General features: G+C 35.2%; 1 protein-coding gene across 1 annotated transcript in view; it reads right to left on the bottom strand.

The window, feature by feature from the left end:
• The window catches only part of MMP16 (matrix metallopeptidase 16 (membrane-inserted)), a 223,935-nt gene extending 199,259 nt beyond the window's left edge, over positions 1-24,676 (bottom strand). The window contains exon 1 of the mRNA XM_004679749.2: positions 24,252-24,676. Coding sequence (XP_004679806.1) covers positions 24,252-24,383 — 132 coding nt within the window. The 5' untranslated portion in view covers positions 24,384-24,676. The remainder of the gene's footprint in view (positions 1-24,251) is intronic.
• Between the last annotated feature and the right edge of the window lie 255 nt (positions 24,677-24,931).

The following is a 24,931-nucleotide window of genomic DNA, read 5'->3' as shown; positions in this document are numbered from 1 at the left end:
CAGAATGATATTATCATTAACCCTGTACTGTACCATTTTTCTCCAAAAATACATGAAACAACACCATAATAAGTGCATGAGAGAAGAAAAGTCAAGTGGAATCTTACGCTTGATTACATTAATTTCATATGGAAAATATTTCTATATATCTGTATCTTTATAGTTATACATTATTCCAAATTACTAATCGACACTAGTCTGGATAAAATACCCAAAATTATATTCATAATCCAATATTTTTCCCACATCAAGTTTCTTGTTTCCATCATTCAATAATCATTTATTTAGCTTCTACCTTCAGTAATTCTAGAAGATATCTTAAATGGGATAAAAAGCATTTAAAATAGTGACTTTAACTATATCTTCTCTTAAAACTATACTTGGTAATTATTTTTCTTTAAAAATAAAGTTCAAGGCTCTCCCTGGTGGCGCAGCAGGTTAAAGCACTAAGAAGCTTAAGCCACTTCCGCATGAGTTGATCCCCACCTGCCCTGGAGGAGATCCACCTCTCCTGACCCGCCCACTGCTCCCTTCAGCAGTGTGCTTCCTGGATCTCTCTGTTCTGCTCCCCCGCTCTCTCCCTGGTGAATCCTCTCACCCTCGGCATCTCTGGCCTGTACCCCAGTTCTGTATGAATAAATAAATAAATCTTTAAAAAAATAAATAAAAATAAAGTTCAAAACAAGCTACTATGTCTGACTAGGAACATACAATTATTTTTAAATTAAAACTAAATTCCCAGGATATTTATTGAAAAGAATGCATTTTCAAAAAACACTTTAAATGTTTGAAATTTAAAATGATTTCATAGTAATATTTTTTTCATATTGGCGAACATATGATTGGCTGAAAGGATTAGCTCCCACAAAGCAAATCACAAGTGCTGTACACTCTGCATGAACACTCAGTTCCAAAAGTGACCTTCAGAGTCATCAGGCAGGTGGGTACATAACTGTGAACAGTCGCTGCTATAGTAAAAGAAACAAAGTGGAGAGTTCTGAGGAGGAAGTGAAGTGCCAAAGACTGGAAAAGCAGCTCTGTGCAAACAGCTTCCCTTTGATAACTAAGATCATGGAGAACTCTGAAAAGCCCCTCATGAATAGTGGAGAAAATAAAGTTGTGGAAGTTATTTTGATTTATTGTGTGATGATCTCTTTAAATTTAGCCAGCCCCAAAGTTTGGGTAGCATCACCAAGTCTAATGGGATTTGTCCAGCAAAGAAAGGAAGGAATTTCTTTTAAAAACTCAGCAGTGTTTTGCCCTTGAGAGCCTTGGTACAGTCAAAATGAAGAGTCTGACCCAGCCTACTACTGTAAATTGTAACATTTGCCTGAGTGGGTTCTGGAGTTGATTCCCAGTGTTCACATTTATTAGTTGCAAGACTTAACTTAGACAAGTTTCTCAACTTATTTGCAACCTCATTTTTTGGTTTGTATTTTGTACAAGGTAATAGCATTATATACACCTCAGAGAATTTTAAATGGAATAAGGTAATGTAAGTATCATTTAGCACAGAGTCTGGCACATTTGCAAAGTACTCAATACATATGGGCTATTTTTCAAGGCAAAAAAAGTCAAATATCTGAAGATGAAAGTGGAGAAAATAGTTCAATGCAATTATTACAATTGCACCATATGCATGTGAATTCAGTATGCTTAGTTATACATAAAGCAAAATCCTTCACTAGCTCAAGGTAATTATAAGATAAATAGATGAGAAAGCCAGTCAGAGGGCACCCTTAGGAAAACAGAGCTAAAAACAATGCGACAGGAACATTTTGAGAATGTTTGGTTAAAACTTATGATAGCAATAAGCATTTCAACCTCCTCTTCTCCACACACAGCCCATGTTAGGAGTAGTGTAGGGAGGCAGATGCATGTAAGCATAAAATGCAGACTGGGAGGTAGAAAATGTACTGCTTGTAATTGCCAAATTTACGTGTGGAACAAGAGATGAACCAAAGAATTACAGGCCAATAAACCTGAATTCAATTTAGAGGGAGAAATGGAAAACACGTGTAATTGCTCAGATACCAGTCCTTGAGGAAATTCTATAACTGTGCTTCCCCAAGCCAGATCAATGGTTCGGCAACATTAAAATCACTTTGAGGGGAAACATTTTTCAAAATGCAGAATCTTAAGTTTTACCAAAAATCTCCTGAAAAAGACCTTCTGGAGAAGGAGCTCTGCATCATCACTTTAGGCAAGTGCCACCAGATGACTCATCTGCAAACTGAACCTTGAGACCGGCAGGTCTGTAGAAAAGTGACAGCAAGAAGTGATAAACAAAGAAATGAAGTACTGATGGTACTCCTTCAATTCAGTGCTTTGCTATTTACTCTGATAGTTTACATAAGCAATGAATATTATCTATATTGCTTTGTAAGTGGTATCTAGTTTCAAACACATGTTACATAGTATGAGTTCATGATTTGAAAACTCAAAGAAAAAGGCAATCTATGATATAAAATTACTCATTATTAGATTTGCTGAAATTTTTAAACATGACAGTCTATATAGTAAAACTGTCATATTAGCTCACTCTAGCCTTTAATTTATAGGTTGTAACTTATTTTATATGAATCCATTTTTTTTTTTCTTTTAAAGCTTAGCCTATTAAGATCTCAAGACATGAGGGTTAACATGGGAGAGAACTACCCATGGGAGAAAAAGTGCACAGGGCAGAGAAACAAAGTTGAGTTTACTCAGTGAAAAGCGCAGTCCTGTTTACCTATCTATACTCTTGCTATGTTTACATCTGTTCCCAATTTGAAGAGTATATATTGCAAACAGATTAGTTCATTTTTTGCGGCTGACCTCTTTTGTTTAGAAAGTGGGGTAAAAACATGTTTCACACTTTTGTTTATCTACTTTTGCTAATAAATATTTTTAAATAAAATAAATTATATTTAAATTAAGTCAATAAATATAATTGCTACAAGCTGTAAATTATTCAATTAATGCTTACAAAACATTTCTTGATCCTTGGATCCCACCAGGAAGTAGTGGGTGAAAAAAGGAAGGATCTTAGAGTTGAAGTTCCAGTTTTTCATCACTCACTTCTTTCTCACCCCCAAAGAATATCTGGGTAAACACATCCCCATAGACATTCCTATAAATCAAACATAAAAGTGTATAATTCCTCCATCCAATTTTGAGTCTCTTCAGATAGTTATCAGACTATTGCCCCCCCCCCACAAAAACTGAATTGTCAGTACTTTATCCAGTCACTTTTGATAGAACAAGGTTCATAATGTATTCTGTAATGACTTAAAAAAAGTCAGTCAATTGTATCTAAGAAAACAGATAAGAACCTTTCTTATTTGCAAGGTCATTCTACTCTAACCTGCCATAAAAGAGTCTATAAAGGAGTCTATAAATGATATTATAAACATTAGGCCTTGGAAACACATTGCCTTATTTCTATACTAGAATTCACTCTTTATCTTTCTTTACACATAACAAAGGCCATAATATCTACTTTCATCATGTCCTGAAAACAATTCACAAGTTGGAATATATATTTATAAATTAAGGTTTATATTACTTTTACATTAAATAAATAGAAATGTCCATCATGTTGGGAAGTGCTAAAGAACACTGACACAAAAAAACTGAACGCAGTGTACACCACATACTAATGGTATTTCTGGAAAAGAGTGGCCAGATCTTTATAGAATCAACTACTATGTATACATACAAGAAAATAAAACTATATTCTACCAAGGAAAACAGTGATGGGGATTCTATTGTACTTCATTTATTTATTAAATCTTAAAATTCACACTTTCTACATTAAAATAAAAGCCACTGGTTATTAAGAAGTAAATTAAGAGCATATTTAGTGCCCTGGTGAAAGGGAGAGAGCCAGAAAGAGAGAAAGAGACACACACACAGAATGAGAATGGGAAATTACATAATCCAAGGAGGGAAGGTTTGGTCAAGTACCTGAAATTGGAATAAATTTTCTATATACTAATGAAATGTCATCAGTCATGTGCATACAAATAATTTCAAAATAATAGTAGGGTGGGGGACTTTGCTGGCGGCACCACGGGTTAAGCACAGTACTGAGAAGCTAAAGCCACTTCAGCATGAATTCAACCACCGACCCAGAGGTGACCCACATGGTGTGGCAGACCTCTCCTGACCTGCCTGCTGCTAGGCTCAGCAATGTACTTTGTCAGTTAGCCTGTTATATGCTCCCCACTCTGTCTCTAGTGCATGCTCTCACCACCCCTGCACCTCTGGCCTATACCCCAGTTCTGTATACATAAATAAATAAATCTTAAAAAATAATAATAGCTGGCCCTCCCTGGTGGCGCAGCGGGTTAAGGCACAGCACTGAGAAGCTAAAGCCGCTTCCGCATGAGTTCGATTCCCGCCGCCTGCCCCAGAGTTGACCACGTGGCGTGGCAGACCTCTCCTGACCCGCCCGCTGCTCCCCTCAGCAGTGTACTACGTCGATCTGCCTGTTCTGTCCCCCACTCTGTCTCTGGTGAAGCCTCTCACCGCCCCTGAACCTCTGGCCTGTACCCCAGTTGTGTATGCACAAATAAATAAATCTTTAAAAAACAAAAAACAAACAAACAAAAAATAATAATAATAGCTGATGGGAAAAAAAGAATAATCACAAAGTTCACAATTTCTTAGGCATATATTTATAGAGGCAACAGGAAGTAAGAAGTTGAAGGATTTATGTGAGAGGCGATATCATTTAAATCTTTACTTTTGGCCAATATTAATGCATTGAAACTTAATAATTTATATTGCCTTGCTATAAAAGCTGCAGCATCCTTTACTTAAACCTAGTTCTATAAAAACTAAGATTACTTCTCTTAAAACTCCATCTTAAAATTCTTGAGCAAAGGACAAATACCCTTCCTATCAATGTGAATTCTTCCAATGATACAGTGGGGGAAAAGCCCTTTTTCAGCCTTCCAACAATATTTAGGGAATATTGTTCCCTCAATATTCCTCGTTCTCATTCCTTCTTTCTCTCCCTTTCATACCTGCAATAAATGTTACGGGTAACACCTAAAGCAGAACATCTTAAGTTAAACTGTCTAATTTTTTTTGCTTTTTACTGGAAGCAGAAAAAAAAAATAGCTTTCTCCTTTTAACAGATCGTTAGTTGTAGCTACAAAGCTTAAAAATAAAATGAAAAATCCAAGATGTATAAAAAAAAGCCAATTTGTTTTCCAAATCACTCAGAAAGCACTCCTTCAATATACTTATGCATACATATGCTATATTCTATGTCTTTCCTCTAAGAACACAAGATATATGCATGGGTATGACATTATGTATATATAGTTAGAAATGTGTTTATAACATTAAAGATAAATTTACACAGAGATGAAAGAAAGATGCTCTTATTTAGAAGTGCCTACAACTGAGATGACTGAGTCATAACTACAGCATAAACAAACAATTTTTGCTACTAAGGGAGAAAGAATTTCCAATAAATTTATTTGAGACAAAAGTCTGTCAAAGTCTGAATTTTGAAGGGATTTATAACATCTATCATTTTCTCTCCACCCTGTGGTCCATTAAATTGGCTTCTAGAAAATACACAAAGAGTAAATTCATACAGCTAAATATTCAAATAAAATTTTTTATTATTTCACAGCATATTTTTGCCTGTCGTGGACGAGAATCCAAATCAATCACATCTACTAATTTCTTAGTTTCACTACTGACACCAAAATAAGATGCCTGTTATTTCAACACTAGCATACTCCCTCGTAAACCCTTACAAAATCTTTGGAGTTTAAGTCCTATTTTCTATGCTGGTTTCTACCTTTAGCTTTCTGTGAATCTAGAGATAAAATGACACACACAGGTCTTCATATTTCTCACCTAAAAAAAAAAAAAGATTGCTATAGAGTATGGTTAACTTCCTAACATGGAAAAAAGAAGACCTACAGTACAACAATCAACTGAGCAACTTTCGATTACATGTCAAATACAATTAGTAGAGCTTTATGGAGGGAAAATAAAGGTATTGCTCATCTCTTATATATCAATGTTATGTCCAAAATTATTATTTAAATATACCCTCAAGTTTCTTGGTTTTGTGTTTCTATCATATTAGCTCATACTCAAGTTTTACCCTCAAGTTTCTTGGTTTTGTGTTTCTATCATATTAGCTCATACTAGACCAAAACTTTGCCTCATTTTTTCCAATTTTTTGTCTTTTGGCATACAGAGTAGATCCTGCTAATTTGTGATGACCACTCTGTACTACCTCTCCGCTGAAATTTCATTCATGATATTGTCTTCAAATAGGTACTAATCCTATGGATAAAACAAACAAACAAAAAAAACTTAATATTAACTTCTGAAAAATTGACTGGAAATATGGCAAAGGAAAGGGAAGAGAAAAGTAGTCAGAAAAGCCATGGTGCATATGTGTATGTGCGGGAGTGGCAGAAGGGGGGGTGTGTGTGGAAATATATTAAAGGAGAAGCAGAAAGGAGAAGAAAATAAATCAATTCACCTGTTTTAGACCTTTACTGTTGAAGTTTCATCCAACATGCCATCTCACTTTTCTAAAGAAATTGCTACTCCTTGACACCATCTATATGATTGTACCAGGAGCTGCCATTTATGGTCCCCACAAACTACCTCCAGCTGCAGAAATAGGGAAACAACCCAAACAGGGCTAATCAGAAACGTTCTCTATAGTAAAACTGGAAGTATAGGCATGCAGGTAGAGAAAGTTGCTTTCTCTCAGAAAAGTGGTAAAGAAAAATGTTTGCCAACTGATAGATAACTCACAACAAAAGGAGAAATCATCTCTGGCAAGAAAGAATAAAGCCAATCATCAAAGGGAGGCAGAGATGAAGTTACTAGGGAAAGCTTTGCAAAGGTTTTCACCTTAAGAGACCCACAACTGCCTCAGCCTTGCTTGGTCAGCCCTTCTCTACCATTTGTAAAATACACAAGTATTTTTCAATAAACTTTCTATCTTGCTCAAGTTAATTCAAATTGGCTTTCTGTTGCATGAAATCAAAAGTTTTCAATAAAGTGATAAAATGCCCAAACTCCCTCCTGAAATTAATTAACCAATCCATTCACTGTTGATTCAAAAAGCAATTTTTGTAGAAATGCCATCCCAAGACAGAGATTCAAACTTTAAAGAAATAGGAAATATTAAAAGAAAAAAAAACATATTAAAATCAAGTAAGAGTTAAAAGGTATTGGTGATATATCAAATTTCAATTTCTTGTCATGCTGTTTTTACTATGTACTCACAATCAATCTTTTTAAAAAAGATTTATTTATGCATGCATACAAAAACTGGGGTTCTGGCCAAAGATGTTGAGGGGTGATGATTCACCAGAGGCCGTGTGGGGAACAGAACAGACAGACCTGCTGAAATACACTGCTGAGGGGAGCAGTGGGAGAAACAGAATGGTCTATCACACCATGTGGGTCACCTGCCTAGCTGGGAATTGAACTCTCGCTGCAGTGTCTGCAGATAGCTTCATAGTGCTGCACCTGAATCCCTGAGCCACCAGGGAGGGCCCACAATTAATACTTCTTAAAGGTAATATACAAAGATCCTATAATTAAATTTTCTGTACAAAGTGAGTAGGAAAAGTGAACAACGAACAACCTAATATTAGAGTATTACATTCCTCTCCTCTTAAAGAAAATATAATCAAAATAGGCAGTGTGATATCAATGAAAAACTGAAGCAAGTTTGTGTTTTCCTAATTTTATCCTACCAATCACCAGCATACCTTTCTTCAACATGAGAAAATCCATCAAATTTATCATTTCTTGTGTGAATTTTCAAAGGGCCTTCAGAAACTAAACGTTAGCTAAAGTAAAAGTAAGCTATATAAAAGAAATTTAAATTACATTATCATCCACTCAGAATTTTATTTGTTAGTGGATGCAAACATATCAATATATCAACTTTCTTCTTATCACATAGTTAAAAGATGGACTGAAACGACTCAGCCATTCAAGAAATACAAGTAAAATTGTTTTTGCTCTTCCTGAAAACTGTTTTGGAAAGATGCTATTTATTATAGTATATTTATGACTGAAGCCACTTATATAGATCAGGTTACTTTTCTTTTACGTTTCCCCTAAATGTTCTGATACACACCTCTGAAAAAGCTGACCAAGTTTTCATTTTATTTTAATGCCAAGTCAGTAGGTGATTATATAAATGTTCCATGGGTGAGGGAGAGTAGAAAACACTGTACCAGAAATACTTTCATAACATGATGGAGAAGACTGGAAAAAAAAAAATTCAGAAGTCTAGAGTTTACCAGTAATAACTAAGATTAACATGAGCTTTGATTATTATATGTTAAATATTTCTAATAAAGTAGTTGAAGGAAATGGTAGGTATAGACTCTATTTTTATCCCATATAGGCTGAATGAATTACGGGAAAAAACAACTACTTTGGTAGATCAAACAATATCAGTTAAATTAGAAACATGATGAACAGGAATCATACACTCCATTTGTTCCTTTTCATATGGCACTATCAGGCTCATGGAATATAGTGACCCAGACAGATATACTCTGTCTCATTATAATTTACAGTGAGAGATGTATATGAATCTATTACTCAAATAAATAAACCTTGTGTGTAACATATTATCTGCATATGTATTTGATTTTTTCTTATAGCAAATTTAACCATATGTTCTAGATAAAAACTGTTGACTTTAAATCCCCTGAAATTTACCCTCCCACCCCAGCAAAAAATGAATTTGGCCTACATAATTCCAGAGACAGAAAGATCAAATCTCAAAGACACAGAAAAACAAAGGAAGTTGTTACTTAGTTCTAAGTGTCAGAGTTAAACTTAGCAATTTATAAGTCATTTAAAGGACTTTTGAATGTGATTTATTTGTTCATTTATTAATAGTTATTCCTTCCCTGGTACATTCTCGCTGAGGGACTGCCTGATAAAGAAATAGACAAAACTGGGAAAAGAAAAGAAAGGTATAATCTCCAGTTTTTCCTGCCATTCATTGATACACTACTCATGACTTCCTAAACTTCACATGGCAGTGAATCGCCTGGGTCAGAACCTATTTTCATAAAGACCAACTAAAGACAAACAAATGAGTCATCATCTAAACAATAACTAAAATGGAGATGTCAGTATCTAACTTTGAGGCAAAATGCTATTAAAAATACATAGAGATGATTATCATCAGTGCACAATCGTGTTATTAGATGCTGGAGGTGAAAATGGAGATTAGAGAAGGCCAGATAACATTCACACTGAACACTAAAAGAACATATGAGGAAGAAATGATGATGTTAAGCAATTTGATAAAGACTAAGATGGATGAATCTTGGCAATATCCAGGATGAAAAGGGAAAATGGTGTGACTTTTGTTTTTTTTTTTTTTTTTTAGATTTATTTATTTACACATACAGAGCTGAGGTACAGGCCAGAGCAGAGGTGCAGAGGCATTGAGAGGATTCACCAGAGACAGAGTGGAGAGCAGCAGAAAAGGCCAACTGAAGGGAGCAGCAGGCAGGTAAGGAGAGGTCTGCCGCATCATACCATGTGGGTCACCTCTGGGGCAGGCGGGGATGGAACTCATTCTGAAGTGACTAGCTTCTCAGTGCTGTGCTTTAACCTGTTGTGCCACCAGGGAGGGACCCAGTATGACTTTTAAAGCAGTGGTTTTCAAATCTGGTCCTAAAACTCTTAGAGTAGCCTGTTAGGTCACAACTACTGTTTTTTGCTGTTGTTGCTGTTTTGTTTTAATTGAGGTGATGTTGGTTTATAGTACAGTTTTAACAGTATATGCTTTAGGAGTCAGCTTCACACCTCTTCTGCTCCCAACACCGAGGTATTAGTAATCCTCCATACAGTCCATTGCAAGTGCTCCATCTTTTGCTGCACTTCCCCATCCTCAGATCTGTAGTCAGAATCCAAGGCTTAGTTTTGTTTGATTTTGTCTATTCCTTTGCTTTATTTCTTTATACTTCATAAGTAAATGAGATGATCTGTATTTTGTTTCCTTCTAACATATTTAGTTTAGTATAATCTATTTCATTTCTATTCATGTTGTCATAAATAACAAGATTTCATCCATTTGTTAGATGAATAATATTCCACTGTGTATATGCCACATTTTTATCTAATCATACACTGTGGGGCATTTATGTTGTTTCCATAGTTTTACTATTATAAAAATAGTACTGCAAATGAACATAACTGCATATATCCCTTGAATTAATTTTGATATTATTCAGGTAGATACCTAGGAAGGAGTAGCTGCACCATGTGGTAGATCTTTAATGTTCTGAGGCTCCCCATACTATTTTCCATAGAGACTGGACCAGTTTTCAATCCAACTGACAATGTACCAGGGTTCTCTTTTATCAAAGTTCTATTATTTTTTAAACTGAGGTAGCATTGGTTTATAACACTGTATATAATTCAGATACATAGGTTCACATCTCTTCAGATGTGTTACCACACCACACCCACAACCAAGGTACTCATAATATGCACAAGAGTTCACTGGGTTCCCTTCTCCTCCTTCACCCCTATCCTCCTACTCTCCTTCTGGTAGCTCCAGTTTTACAGTCAGATTTCTAGGGTTTGCTTTAGTTTTGAAATCTTGCCATTTGCAACAAGGATAGAACTAAAAGGATTAAGCTAAGCAAAACAAGTCAGGAGAAAGACAAATACCAGATGATTTCACTCATATGAGGAATATAAAGAAACAAAACAAAGGAACAGACAAAATTTTGTTAATAAGATATTATATGCCTTTCACTCTGACTTGCCTGCCATTGACAGGTGCTCACCAGAGTCTAAATGACGAATATTTCAAAGGTGAATGTAGAAACAAATATGAGAATTCAGTTATCTTTTAAGTCAGATTTTAAAACTATTTCAACAAACATAAAATAATATTTCCTGATAGCATTATTTTTGGTAAAGTTCATACATTTTATTTAAGTTAAAATAAAGGATTTACTATTGCTTTTTTTTTACATGCTTTTCTAGATGAATATTTAAACAGTCTCAGGTTTGTGTAATACTGTAAACATAGACATATATCACATAGTAAAAATTCATAGGAATTCCTGACAATTTTTAGGAGAGCACGAATCCTTTGTTTCATAACCATTATACTACATTACAGGGAGGAGGAGATAAACTTTAAGTTTTAAAGCTAGAAAGACAGGCAGGGTCTGGTGTCGACAGGACTCACAGGCCATGGGGTAATACAAAATGTCCAGCCTAGAATTCATAGAGGCTCACAATAGTGTGTAAACATGAGAAATGAACAGGTTGAAGATATGTTATAGGAAAAGGGACTATTGATTAGAACTATTGAGTGGGCGGCAGAGAGCCGGGGAATCAGGACCTACTCTTAACATGGGCACCCAGGTGGTAGGTGGTACAAATTCAGTGATGAAAAGAACTAGAAGAGGCAATACCGGGACAGAGGACAGACTGAAACACTTGGCATTGGCTAAAGTAAGACTATTGTGTTAGTGAGACTAGTGTATGAGAACACTGGGAAAGCTAAGAATAGGGATTTAAACTAGAGGCAAAATTTAGCAGTTGCCTTCATATTTGAAATCACTGGGATTCATACATTGCCCAGAAAAAGATTATAGAATAAAACATGGCCCAGCTTCATAGGCCTAAAATACCTAAGAGATAGGTATTTTAACCTTTTAGAGAATAGACCATAGAGAGTAATGGAACCTTTCCCATTTAAATTAAGCTATCACACATATGTAATTAGTAGCATTTGTTTATTAGGTTGACCATTATATACTAATAACTGATCGCTTATTCTATACACCACTCTTAAGGGCTTTGTTGAGGTACGATTGATGTATAATAAAGCACACATATTTAAAATGTACAATTTGGTTGAGTATTGACTTACACTGTGATGCCATTCCAATTAGGGAAATTAAAATACTCAGGTACAACTGAAAGTTTCTCTTACCTCTTTGTAATCTTTCCCAACTAGCCCCAACTCTCAAGCAAGTGCCAAAGCCCATTTTCTATGTTATGTAAATGAACATCATACCATATGTTCTGTTTGTCTGCCTTCATTCACTCATAATTCTTTTGAGATTCATTCATCATCACAATAGCTCATTCTTTATTACTGAATAGTATTCCATTAGATAATAGTGTTTGTGATCACAGACATATCACCTGACATTTATTCTGCTTCTAGGGATTGGATGTCCCTTAACATTTCATGCACTGCTAGTACACTGGTGCTGGCAACTTTCAGCTTTATAGGCCTAGATCATTTTAAAGTAATTTTTACTGAATATGAAGTTCTAGTAGACAGTTTATTTATTTTTCCTTTGGCATTTCAAAGTGTTTCTCTAATATATTCTCATATTATTTCTGTTATTAAGAAAGGAAGATACTCCTATACATGTTGTTTTGTTTTGTTTTTTCTTTGATGATCTTAATATTTTCTTGTTACTATTCATCTTAGCAATTTTATTATAATAAGTTTAGGTGTTATTTTATTTTCTTGTTCTTGGGATTCCTTAAGTTTCTTGGATCTTTGAGTTTACAGAAAAATTTTAGTTTACCTGACTTTCTGAAAAAATTGCAGTCATTATATCATCAAATACTCTTTTTTGTTCCTCTCCCTTTGAGGTACTCATATTACATTTCTATTCCTGTTATTTTTTTCTTCGGGAATGTGAAAACTTCCATTAATTTCTAGTATACCTTTAATGTTACATTAGCCTCAATATGTGAGACTGAAGCCTTTTTCAATGTCTCAATTATGAAACACAAAAAAATACAATAACTTTTAATATTCTTGGCTGTTCACAGTAACATATGTGTCATTTCTGAATCAGTTTAGTTACTTCCCCCCCCCCCCATCACGGGTTGCACTTACCCAATTCTTTGCATTTTTTTTCTTTTTTTAAATTGGGTAGCAGATACTGTGGACATTAACTTGTTAGGTACTTAGTATATTTTATGTTCCTGTGTCTTACTGAGCTTTGTGGTGGGAAGCAGTTGGTTTGTGGTGGGAAAGCATCTGATGTTTTAATCAGAAATAGACTGGGCAAGCCTCTATGGAAAACAGTTCAGAGGTTACTCCAAATATTCAAAATAGATCTACTGTAAGATCCAGCAATTCCACTCCTAGGTATCTGCCTAAAGAATGCAAACACACTAATCCCAAGGGATAATGCACTTTCTATGTTTATTACAGAACTAAGATAAGCTGATTAAGAAGATGTGGTATAAACAATGGGATACTGCTCTGCTTAAAAGGAAGCAAAAAACGTGAAAATGTGCCATTTGCAACATGACCAAATGGACGGGGGTTTTGATACTTGAAAAGTCAGGAGAAAGACAAGTACTAGATGATTTCACACATATGGGGAATATGAATAAACAAAACAACCAAAAATACCTCCAGAAATGTAGACTATAAATTGAGGCTGGGGGACAGGAGGTTGAAAAGATTAAAGATGCAAAGCCAAGTGGTAAGGGGAGCACTTGACGGTGAAGGAAGATCTTCGGAGCTTTTGTGGTAGAGGTGGTGTGAGAACATACTTCTAAAGGGGTGTGAACTTATACCTCCAAAATACATGTAGTGTGGTAAACCAACATAACCTCAATTAAATAAATAAGCATTTTGAAACCTATCTCCCATGCTTCCCAAAAAGAATTAGAACAATTTTCAGTCCAGGGCTAATTTTTTCCCACTCTAAGGCAAGCTGTTTCTGACAATTCCCCTGTCCTAAAAATGTCCCCTGTCCTTCTGGTCATGCTGATGGATAGGGTCAACTCCCAGCATCACTTGGACAGTGAATAATGTCCTACAACTATTTCTTTCACCCGACCCCAGTAGTTATTTCACAAGAAAAGGCAGAACAGTTCTCAAATGAGTAGTCCAGGGGAAATCTCTGCAGATGTCTGGCACTTTCACCCTCTATAGCTCATTCCTCTCCAGGATTCTGACCTGTGAAATCTGGCTAATCTGGTCTCTCCACACCCTCAGCTTCATTTCCTTAATTTAATCCTGCTAGGTTCAACCACAGTTTCTTGCTTTCTGTATACCTTTTATTGACTGCAAACTCTCTCAAAGTGGGAAATTAAGGAGAGCAGAAAGTTCATCTTGTTTTTTCCTATCTTTCAAAGATGACTGTTCCTTATTATCTGATGTCCAGTGAGAACCACTAACATGTAGTTTTGTCCATTTTTTGTTTATTAAAAGTAGGCTAAGTCAGGAGTTGTTACTGAACTTGTCTCTTTAATCCTCAGTCTCTTTAATCTTTAGGAACTCTGGAGTTGGATGGTACTGCCCGTTGTTTTTTTATTATTATTATTTTTAATCTGAGTAAACAGGGACACACAGTAGCTTGGCTCACTCTAGAGTTTGTTATGAGAGAGTTCAGTTTTTTAAGCATTTCTTCCAAAGTTCTGGCACATGGCCATTATAGTATACTGATTTCAAAAAAAGTGAGATAACTTAATGGATATGTAACTGAGAAATTTTGAAAATCAGCTAACTTCTCACCTTTGTAAATGGGTTGAGAAACCAATTAATTATAAGAATGATCTGAGTCCTGACAGCTATGTACTGCAATGATCTTAAGGCTGAATATGTTTTTGTTTGTTTGTTTGTTTGTTTGTTTTGTATTCTTTAGTCAACCACTGAGTTGAAGTTTCATTCTTTCTACAACAAAGACAACAACCAGATATTAGGACTATTCTAAAATCAGGAGGAGCTACTCATTAACGTGTGAGACATCTGCTCCATCTTTGTTCTAATATATAGCTGAGAAACTCCCCTTTATGTTAACTAAAAAAAAAGGCAATTAAAAAAATTACATTTATAGCTTCTACCCAATCAATGCAATATAAAAATAAACTCTATCATCCATAAAACAGGCCATAAAATTAAATAAAATAATTAGGAAAAAAAGGTGATACAGAAATATTAACCCTAGCAGGGAACTGGAACACAGATCTTACGTATAGAGTTTCCTTACATTTTCTACACTGCTTTTCATTTTGGAATATATTCTCTTCATTTTGGAATATATTCAAATCTTCCTAAATGCTTTGAAAAATCACAATTAATAGTAAACGTCAATATGACAGTTGAGCAATGTTATGACTAATATCACATTTAAGATTATATTTTACCAATTCTCTAACAATTAAACAGACATAAAGATTATTCAGTAGTAAAACTAAACTGACCATCACATATTTAATCTTGAGACATCAAGTCATCAGCATCAATCTATACAGTACTTTACTACAGATAAGACTATATGCTCTAAACAAGCTTAGTATTTTCATTTTCTATATTAATTATTTTAGGTCTGGAACACATAGGATATTAGCAAAGGAAAACTACCATGCACAAAGTAAATGCCTCATCAGAAATATTAACATTGCTTTGTAATTATTAAAATAAGGTGTTCAATAATATCAATTCTAGGTATTATCATTTTACTGGTTATTTGGATTTGTCTATTTAGAATATAATATTAGCACATAACTTTTCTATATTACTGGTCATCAGTGGGAATAAAGGAACTGAGTACACCCTATTTTTAGTTAAAAAGGAGATTGCTTGGCATTGTCTCAGTACTCTGATTGCAAAGCCTGTGCTATAGATAAGCAATTAAACTAAAAAATTCACTTTATTGATGGTCATACAAGCCAGAAACTGCTTAGATATTTTGCCTCAGTAATCCATGGAGCAAATTTTCATTTTGCTCCAAATTTCACAGAGGAGAAAATTAGTATGTTTTACGAATATAGTTGTAGAAATATTAAAGGACTCCAAGATTCCAAAAGGGTTTTACCGGAAACTGGGAGTATGTTTTATGTTTGTTCTCAATTTCATACAAATTACTGAGTATATACTTGTTTCTGGAAGTTATTTGAAGCTATTCTACCTTATTCACAATGAAAGAGGAGAGGGAGGAAAATGTAATTTCTCATAATATTTTATCCAACCTTGGCATCCTGCAATATAGTTAAAATATGAAGTCCCTCAAGATCCCAACTAAAAGAAACAAGCAGAACCATGAGAAGGAACTGCCTGGCAATTGTTTAAAATAAAACAAATAAAAGGGAAAGAATGCATAGAAATTAGAAGTCTGAAACAAACTCAAATATCCAATCACTAAAAATGATGAGAAACTTTTAACACATGGTATGAATTCAACTGTGAATGTTCCCATGGAAAAAAAAAAAAATGCCTCCACTGACATCACTCAGGGGCTGACTCGGCATCAGCCTTGTGCAGAAGCACTTGCCTACATTCCACTGACATCATCGCAGGTGCCTGCAATTTGGGGACTTAAATAAAGTTCATAAAAGTAACCAGCTTCCCTTAAAATGGGGCATTTTATTCCCTGTTAACTTAAGCATGGCTAAAACAAATACTGTAAAATTCCATTTCTGTGAGTAGTTTATTTAGGTTTATTTGGTCATATGACTGTATCAATCTAAAAATTATCTCTCCCGAGAACATGTGTCTGTAGGGCCAAGGCTTACTTCATATTTTACTTAGCTGGACTAAATTAAAAAACATAAACTGACTGGAACTCATAAGTAGGCTGTAACAGCAAAACTGAATGGTGGTATGTCTGGATGTAATAGTGATGATCTTTTTTTCTTACACTTCTCTCAACCAGAAGTCATAAAATCTGCCCAACCAAAAATATTTTGTGATTCCTATTCAAAGTCATACTTTTGTGGCTCTTTTTTTTTTTTTTTTTTTGTATTTTAAAGAGTAGGTAAAAACTGCATTTTAAAATCTACCTTCATTGAAAAATACTTATTCAATAAGTCCTTAAAGCATTTGATATATTTACCTTAGTAACTGTTGAGAAGTTAGTGTAATTTCTAATTAAACTGCTTTATAAGGTTCGTTGTCATGTCCAAAACTCCTCCCCCGCTCACTAGATAAGTACTAATTTCCTCCCTAGTTCATCAAATATGTATGTAATCACTGGTACCAAGTGGCTGTCAGTAAATCCAGCTTACATCTCAAATTGTGAACCATGTGTTCATTGACTTCCTTAAATTCTTATTGATTGACTATGATTTATTTTAAGACATTTGATCATACAGTTTCTTTGATTTTAAACCAAGTTCTTCCATGCCTCTGAAGTCTTTACAACTCAATAGCTCCCTCTAGCCTCCTTTTATATACTACACCCACAGGTCACATTAAATGAAATGTTAGGGGGTTACAGAGGGTTACTCTTATATTTTGGCTAAGTTTCCATTATGTAGCTCATCAAAATATTCTACTGATGCACACCCAAGAATCATAATGACAAACAGTTACAGTGAAACCCTAAGAAAGAGTTCTAAATGACAGAAGCAACAATAAAATATGGTTTCATTAATTACCTCAAAATTTATTAATAACTTTTCTAAGAAAAAGGTGAAAGAAAATTAAGTGTCACACATATTTCTACTTAGCAATGTATCCTTCTGATATCAAAATATTTTTGTTAATCACTAAACTGCATATTTTACAAATTATTTTGCATTTTCACATTCAAAATGTGTTATAAAAATTAACAAATACCCTCAAGAATCATGCACAAAAATCATTTTCAACAATGGGCAAAAGATGTGTAATATAAACACTTCACCTCGTTACACAATATGTGTATATTTGTAGAGCTGGGTGGTAGATTTGAATATTGAGAACTTTCTCCCCCTCCAAAAAAAAAAAAAAATTAAATTTTGATCTTATTCCAACTTGCCTTTTTATGATTGAGGTACCACTTGTAGATGCTATACATATTTCAAAATAACATTAAGCCATGTTTTTAACATTAAATTTTTAAAGTTTGCTACCTTGGCCAAAAATTGATTTCAAAATTACATATAATTTGCTGCCAGTGTTTTTACTACTCAGCAGAAGGCTAGAATTATTTCCAAATTGGAACACTATGTCACTAAAAATGATAAGAAATGTTAGATTTGTTGTATGGTTTATATTTCTTTAATGACACACACACACGAGGAAAAAAACTTAAAAACATTTTACTTTTGTGATCTAATAATACACAGGGTCAATATGTTCATTGTCTCCAACCTCAGGCTATATTAAAACTTGAAGTAAATACAACAGAATTTCAAATTTTAAATGGCCGTAGTGAAGTTTATTTCAATTCTCATTTTTTCAGATGAAGGCATGAAAGAAATGACTTCCCCAAGATCAAAGCTATGAGTACCAGAACCCAAGCTGAAGCCTGTACCTCTTCACTTTTTGTCCTACAAGTCTATTATCCTATAGAGCTGTCTACCTTTTATCCCAAATGTTATTTGGATGCCACTACTATTTCTAAGAATTTCTTTGTCATTACATAAAACATTAATCTCTGTCTCTCTTCCTTCTCTATTAATTAAAAAAATTACTTCCATATTTTAATTTTGGGGTATAACTTAGAGTGGCCTATATTATATATTGAATCCTATGCCTACTATAGAGAGGAAGCATTGGGCATGGAGCCAATTAAAATAAAGATGTCCATTGAATCATAAAGGCCTGTTGATTGTCCATGGCATTAGAAAATATGAACAGATTTCAGCAAACTCAATCTTGTAAAAGGTGTGAGCTGAACTTGACATTCTATGATAGTAACAGATGACAGAGAAAAAATGTGAAAATCACATTCTTGAATTAAACTGTCTAAGAAAAACCCATGGGAAGAAAATGTACCAATGTGCTTGGTTGGTTTTCATTATTTTATAAATTTTAAAATGAACAAATTATTAAAATCTCCCTAGACTAGTCCATATATCTTAACATCATAGACTTTTATGTAATTAGATTCTATCAAATCAATTTCTTCTGAATCAACATTTATTTTTTACCATGGCCAATGACACCAAAAAGTATCATTTAATCACATGAAGGCATTCTCATATATATTTATATAGTACTACACAAATATCTATATATTCATTTAATCTTCAAAATAACTCTAGGACACAAATACTATTTGCATCCCTATTTTATAGATCTGTACACTGAGGTTCATAGAGATTAACTTTGCCATTATTAATTTAATATTTAACGTGTATTAATGTATTAATTAATACACTAAATAAATAAATAAATAATTGTTAATAAATAATTAACAATGTATTTCTAGAACATGTGCCATCAATCACTACATTTCCCACAATAAATAATTATGGGTATAATTATTTAAAATGAATTGTGATAGAAAGTAACATGAAACATGACTGTCAATGTGATATGCTGAAAGGTCCAGAAATCTCAAGGAGCATAAAGAAATAAATCTTTCTTTCCTCACACAGAATGGATTTAACTAACTGATTAGAATATTCAATGGCTGTTTTTAGCTTTGAAATAATCCCAACTTGTGGTTTACCAAATATTCTGAATAGGTGTATTTTTAGTAGTTGGGCAGGTCAGGCAGTGAAACAGATTTACATAAAGGAACTTCAAAGAAAAGAATTTTCTTCAGAGGTCCATTAAATTCTGTGCTGTTTTGTTTTCCTATACTCCACATGTAAATGACAAAGGGTCAGATACAAGCAAATCAATAACCAACCCAGGAAATCTGAGGGCAGGATTGAGGCTACTAGAGGGGAGGGAAGGGAGGTAGCAGAGTAGGGAGGGAATATAGTGGTCTGTGGTGAACTATGGCTATCTTGCTGGTGGGTGTGGTATCCTAACATACACATCCAGGGTGTGATCCTGTACCTCTAAGTCAAATACAGTGCCTCAATAAAAGTAAATAAAAATAAAAGGCACATTCACTAATTTTCTTATGTTAATAACCTGAAATAGCATAAGGAAAAGTAGAAATTTTAGATATGCTACTTATAACCTGATTCCAGAGATACTGTTACTGAACCCAGCTCTACCTTTACTTGACAAGGAAAAAGACACTGAAAGACAAAACCTAGTTGTATAGCGAGGGATGGACTTTAAGTGGTTGCTCTTCTTGTATTTCTCATAGAGACAGTAAGAAATCATCTATCTCATTAGCATAGACAAACCATAAGGGTTTTTCAAATAAATCCAAATAATCCCAGATCTGGCAACCTGAAGGGGCAACTCTGAAAGCAGAAAGCCCTAAGGTAGGCCACACAGGAGAGGCTGGAGAACCTGGGGACTGCTGAGTCTACTGGTCTTCTGGTCACAGGCGTGGCCCTTATGAACATTTCGAATCGTAATATTTGGGATGTCTTACAAAGCATAGAAGTGTGCATTTGAATCAGTCATACAGCCCTTGTTTTAAACAATTAAAAACTGCTACCATGGAAAATTTGGGGATGCTGTCAGCAGAGGAGGCTGACCAGATCCTGATGTCACCATCTTTCCATGAGCAAATGTACAACTGCCTGCCAATTATTAAAACAAGTAGCAAATAAACAATGTTGAAAAAAAAAATAGGCCCCAATTATCTTTTTCTTATCTTTTTGAAATGTCTCATCATCAAATAATGACAAGTTTGTATGCACTATAAAACTACTTCAAGTAAACTTTGACCTTACAGGAAGATTCACATATATCTGACAAAGGTGAATAAACACTAAGTCAGGTCAAAAATCACATTCCAAGAACAATATAGGGTTTTACTTTCCAGTCCCAGTATTTATCCTAAAATAGCCCTTTAAAATCCATAATCTCACTTCTTTAATTATGAAAACAAAAATCAATGTTTGATTTATAAAGATAGTACTTGTCACAAATTAATACCTTCTTATGCTTTGATATGTGTATTAAACTGAATATCACATGTTCTTATTTTACCATTACATTGACTTAAAAAATACTATTCCTTAAAAAAAAAATACTGTTCCTTATTGGTGTTGTGTAGTATTGTTTCAAAATAATAAAAAATATGCAGCTCATAAATTTAACATTTGACAAGTTACTCAAGTTGACCATGAAAGTTACTTCTACCATGAACTATGTTCTGCCTCAAATTTCAGGTCAAAATGGTTGCAGAATATCAAGAGAGAAAGAGACTTATGATCTTAAGAATTCCTACAGCAAGATATTCATTTTAGATATAAAATGATTTTTGATATAGATATTAAATCATGATTCTGTTAACAATTTGCTTATTCTGACCAATGAATATCTCTGATTCAGGCTGCTATCCAATGACAGCCATCTCTGACTTTTAGTTAATATTAGCAATGTACCTCCTTTGTATCATGCTAATATCTACACACTAAAAGGTCCAGCCCCCCAAAAGGAATCCATCCATATACAAGTCTTTAAACAAAAATGCACTAAAAATTAGCATTAAGCATTGTTCTACTTGAAATATAAAAGAAGAGGAATGCATTGACTCTTTTCCATAGGACTGTTTTTGGTAATGTATGACCTTTTGTAGTTGAAAAAGATATTCTATTTTGCTTCTTAAAAACAAAAACAGGAAGACCCAAAATGCACTCTTTCTTTCTCTATGATAGGTTTTCAGCAACATAATGAAAAAAAAAATCTTTAATCTGATAATCTTCCCTAAAATTTCATATGTTTATAGTCTGAAAAATCAGATAGGAAAGAGTTAAAGAGAAACCTCCACCTACCATCACTCTTTCATGGTAAAAAATACAGTTTCTTAAACCTCAAAGTAAGAAATCAAAAGTAAGGGGTTCACAGATTTTGAAGTTCAGGGAGGAAGAAAGCACTGAAATTTCAGTTGTTAGCATACAAAGCATCTATAAGAAACTTCTTTCCAACTATAATAACTTGGTTACTTACTAGAAAAAAATTATGATCATATAAACTTCATGCATGATTGATAACATTACTATTTATTTTAAGATTGTCCTTGAGAATCAATCAAATAAAGCATCCTCACTATGTTTTGGAAGCAAGAATGAGGAACATGATATAAGTGCCTTTTCTGGAAATGATATGAAGCACTGTTTTTCCCATTAGTGTTTTCTACCAAAAAGAAATATTTAATAAAGGTGAATCAGGCAGAAATTTATGTCAGAACACATCCTGGCATCCCATGGTTCTTTACAATATGTTGAATTTACTAACTGCTACTCTAATCATTAAAAAAAAAAAAAAGAGGCTATCATTACACATAATGAAACATCAAACCCAACTAAGGAACAGCTTACAAGCTTAAAAAACACTATTTATAAATAATACAAACTAAAGTTTTATAAGGACTTAGAAAGCACATGCCTTTAATCTGTCATATTTACATCTTTGTATTGTGTAATAAATATGAATGGAATAACTTAAATACTATAAAGATGGAAAAAATGACTCTCACTTATGAACATGTTTGCATGATCATTTTTATGACTCTTAATGAAGCAAGAGATAATGGAAATTCAAAATGCAATCTTTCCTCCAAATCATAACTTATCTCCTATAATATTATTTGAAATAATTGATCTATTCCAACTATGAAGAAAAACCATCACATTTGTGTTTAGCCTCAAAAAGGAAGCTATGCTATTCCAATAGGTCTCAAAGCAAATCTAAGACTTTCCCAAAGCAGGCAGCCTTCAGTCCAGGCCCTCCCTCCATCTCTTTAGTGAGCAAGATAAAACCTAGCACTTACTTTAAACCACCTACCCCACAGCACACACACCTCACCACCAAAACCACCACCACCAATCTGAGGCAATAGGCCCTTCTGTTTATGACATTAGAAACAACAGCTTGCCACTTTATTCCTTCAGTCTATGAACTAATTATTTCTTCATTTCAACATTAAATTATCTCTTGAATTAAATGTTAGGTACAAAAATCCATCTGTGGCATATAATTCCAAAAGTTCAAATTTGCAATCAAGAGAAGTTTGGACTTTCAGACTCTTCCATCTCTCTTTTAATTCAGGAAAACAAAGTTTTACTTTCCTACGGTTAAACAGTTTTGGTTTTTGAACTGGGGGATTTTGTGTAATATGATCATATCCAACATCTGTAAACTACTCTGACTCTTTTGAGAATGGTTCTTACTTTTGCAAATACTATGCTTCTCCACCAACCATCACTTATCATATAGGATCCTAAGAACAGTTCATATAAACACAGGGTTATATTCAGAATATGCTCTCACACATGGCATCTATTATGCACAGTTTGTATATAAATGTGTTACATGAAACACATTTAAATACTGTGCAACAGGTCCTGCTATTGTGTAAACAAACACTCACAGTAAAATATCAATAAGCTTTAAAGGATCAATAATATTTTTTTAATCACATTATTGTTCAGAGACCTATTCATAATTCTTTGATGTCAAAGGACAGATGTCAGAGGACAGATGATTTCATCAAAATGAGGTTTTTCTTGTTTTCAACTAAGACATTCTTACTATCATTGTCTTCTAGCATGTATTTGATAAACTGGTATGAGAGCCCAGGTGTATTCAAGCTTCCATTGATTTATTGTACATCATTGGCTTCAGTGCTGAGTTGATGACAGGAAGAGTACTTTGGCAGAGGTCTGACAAGTCCTTATCCTCAAGTTCCCTTTTGCTTTGTGTCTGCCTGTTTCCACAACTATCAAAGTAAAGCAAATGACAGACTATAAACCCTCTCTGCTTTGCCATGAGAGTGTGAAATCAAATTAAAAACACATCTCAGAACTATTACATGGGGCCACATTTATTTTCAGTTGGCGGGGGAGGGGCAGGGGAGACACTTAAAAAGAGATGAATTTTATGTCCTCTGTGTAGCCAGATCTAGTTACAGAGTATTAAGTTATGTCTAAATGAGAAAAAGACTCTGTCTAGTCAAGTGTTTTATCACAAAGTAATGTCATTAAGCACATCAAGTATTCCCACGCTCTCCTCTAGATTCCTTGATTTGAACCTCCTTTGTTAGGCACAAAACACAGGGAGAAAGATTTCAGGAACAATGCTAAGGGAACACAGGATGCCAAGCCATGCTTTCTCCATTTCCCGAGCAGTTTATCCATCATAAAAGCACGTTTGCTATCTGTAGGACTTCACCTCTTCCCTGTGTGAAAAGCATGGACCAGCCACAATTGTGTCTTTGAGCGCGCAGCATTGTGCTTTGTGCTGCTGGGGATAACGGATTCTCAATCTCAAGCGCATCCATCACCTAAGACACAGGCAAACTCAACTAGCATCTCCGCGGCTGCAAGGGAAACAATGTGTTGAGACACTGGCAGCTCAGAGCTACCGGGAGTAGCTCTGTGAACGGAACGTTTCAGGGTTCAACCCAGGGAAGGGGGTAGGAAGAAAGCCCTCATACTCTTACCTCCACATTGAAATACTGCTCCGTTCCGCAGACGGTAGCACATAAAATCCAAAGCAAGGTTTGCAAGAAAAAAACCCCCGAACGATGCACGAAATCCAACCGTCTTCCAGTGCTGAATGTGAGTAAGATCATAGTGAACTGTGCTTCAAAGGATGGACGAGCTCCCCTTCCTTTTCTCCCACTTCTCCCTCTCCCTCCCTCCCTGATTTCCTTTCAAGAAAAAGTCGTCTGGGTGGGTAAGGAGCCTGCAGGTTCACCCACAGCCGGGCAAAGGGAGGAGACCAGGGTGGGGTGGGGGGCCCGCGCTCGCCTGCCCCCAAGAAGCAGTGGTGGAATCAGGGTCAGCGGCAGCTCGCATTCACCATCCTCCGGGACCCTTCGCCGGGAACGTGGCGCCCAAGTTCACCCGCGGTTCCGGCTCAAAGCTTCCAGTTGCAGCCGCAGCAGCAGCCGCCGCCGCCGCCGCCGCCGCCTCCAGCCCGCGCGTCCTCCACCTCCTCCTCCACCGCCCACTCCGCCGCCGCTGCCGCCTCCTGCTCCTGCGGGAAGGGCCTCCGCCGCTCCGCGCTCTCCTGGCTCTGCTTCTCCTTCCCTCCTCTCCTCACTCCCCTCCAGAATGTTCATCCGTAATCTACATAACTCCTCCTTCCCGGGGGTCTGCCTGACTCTCCGGCCCTCGG

Source organism: Condylura cristata, unplaced genomic scaffold (genome assembly GCF_000260355.1).
Source record: "Condylura cristata isolate star-nosed mole 26May11 unplaced genomic scaffold, ConCri1.0 scaffold00009, whole genome shotgun sequence".
NCBI lineage: Eukaryota > Metazoa > Chordata > Mammalia > Eulipotyphla > Talpidae > Condylura > Condylura cristata.
This window is presented reverse-complemented; position numbering and strand designations above follow the sequence as displayed.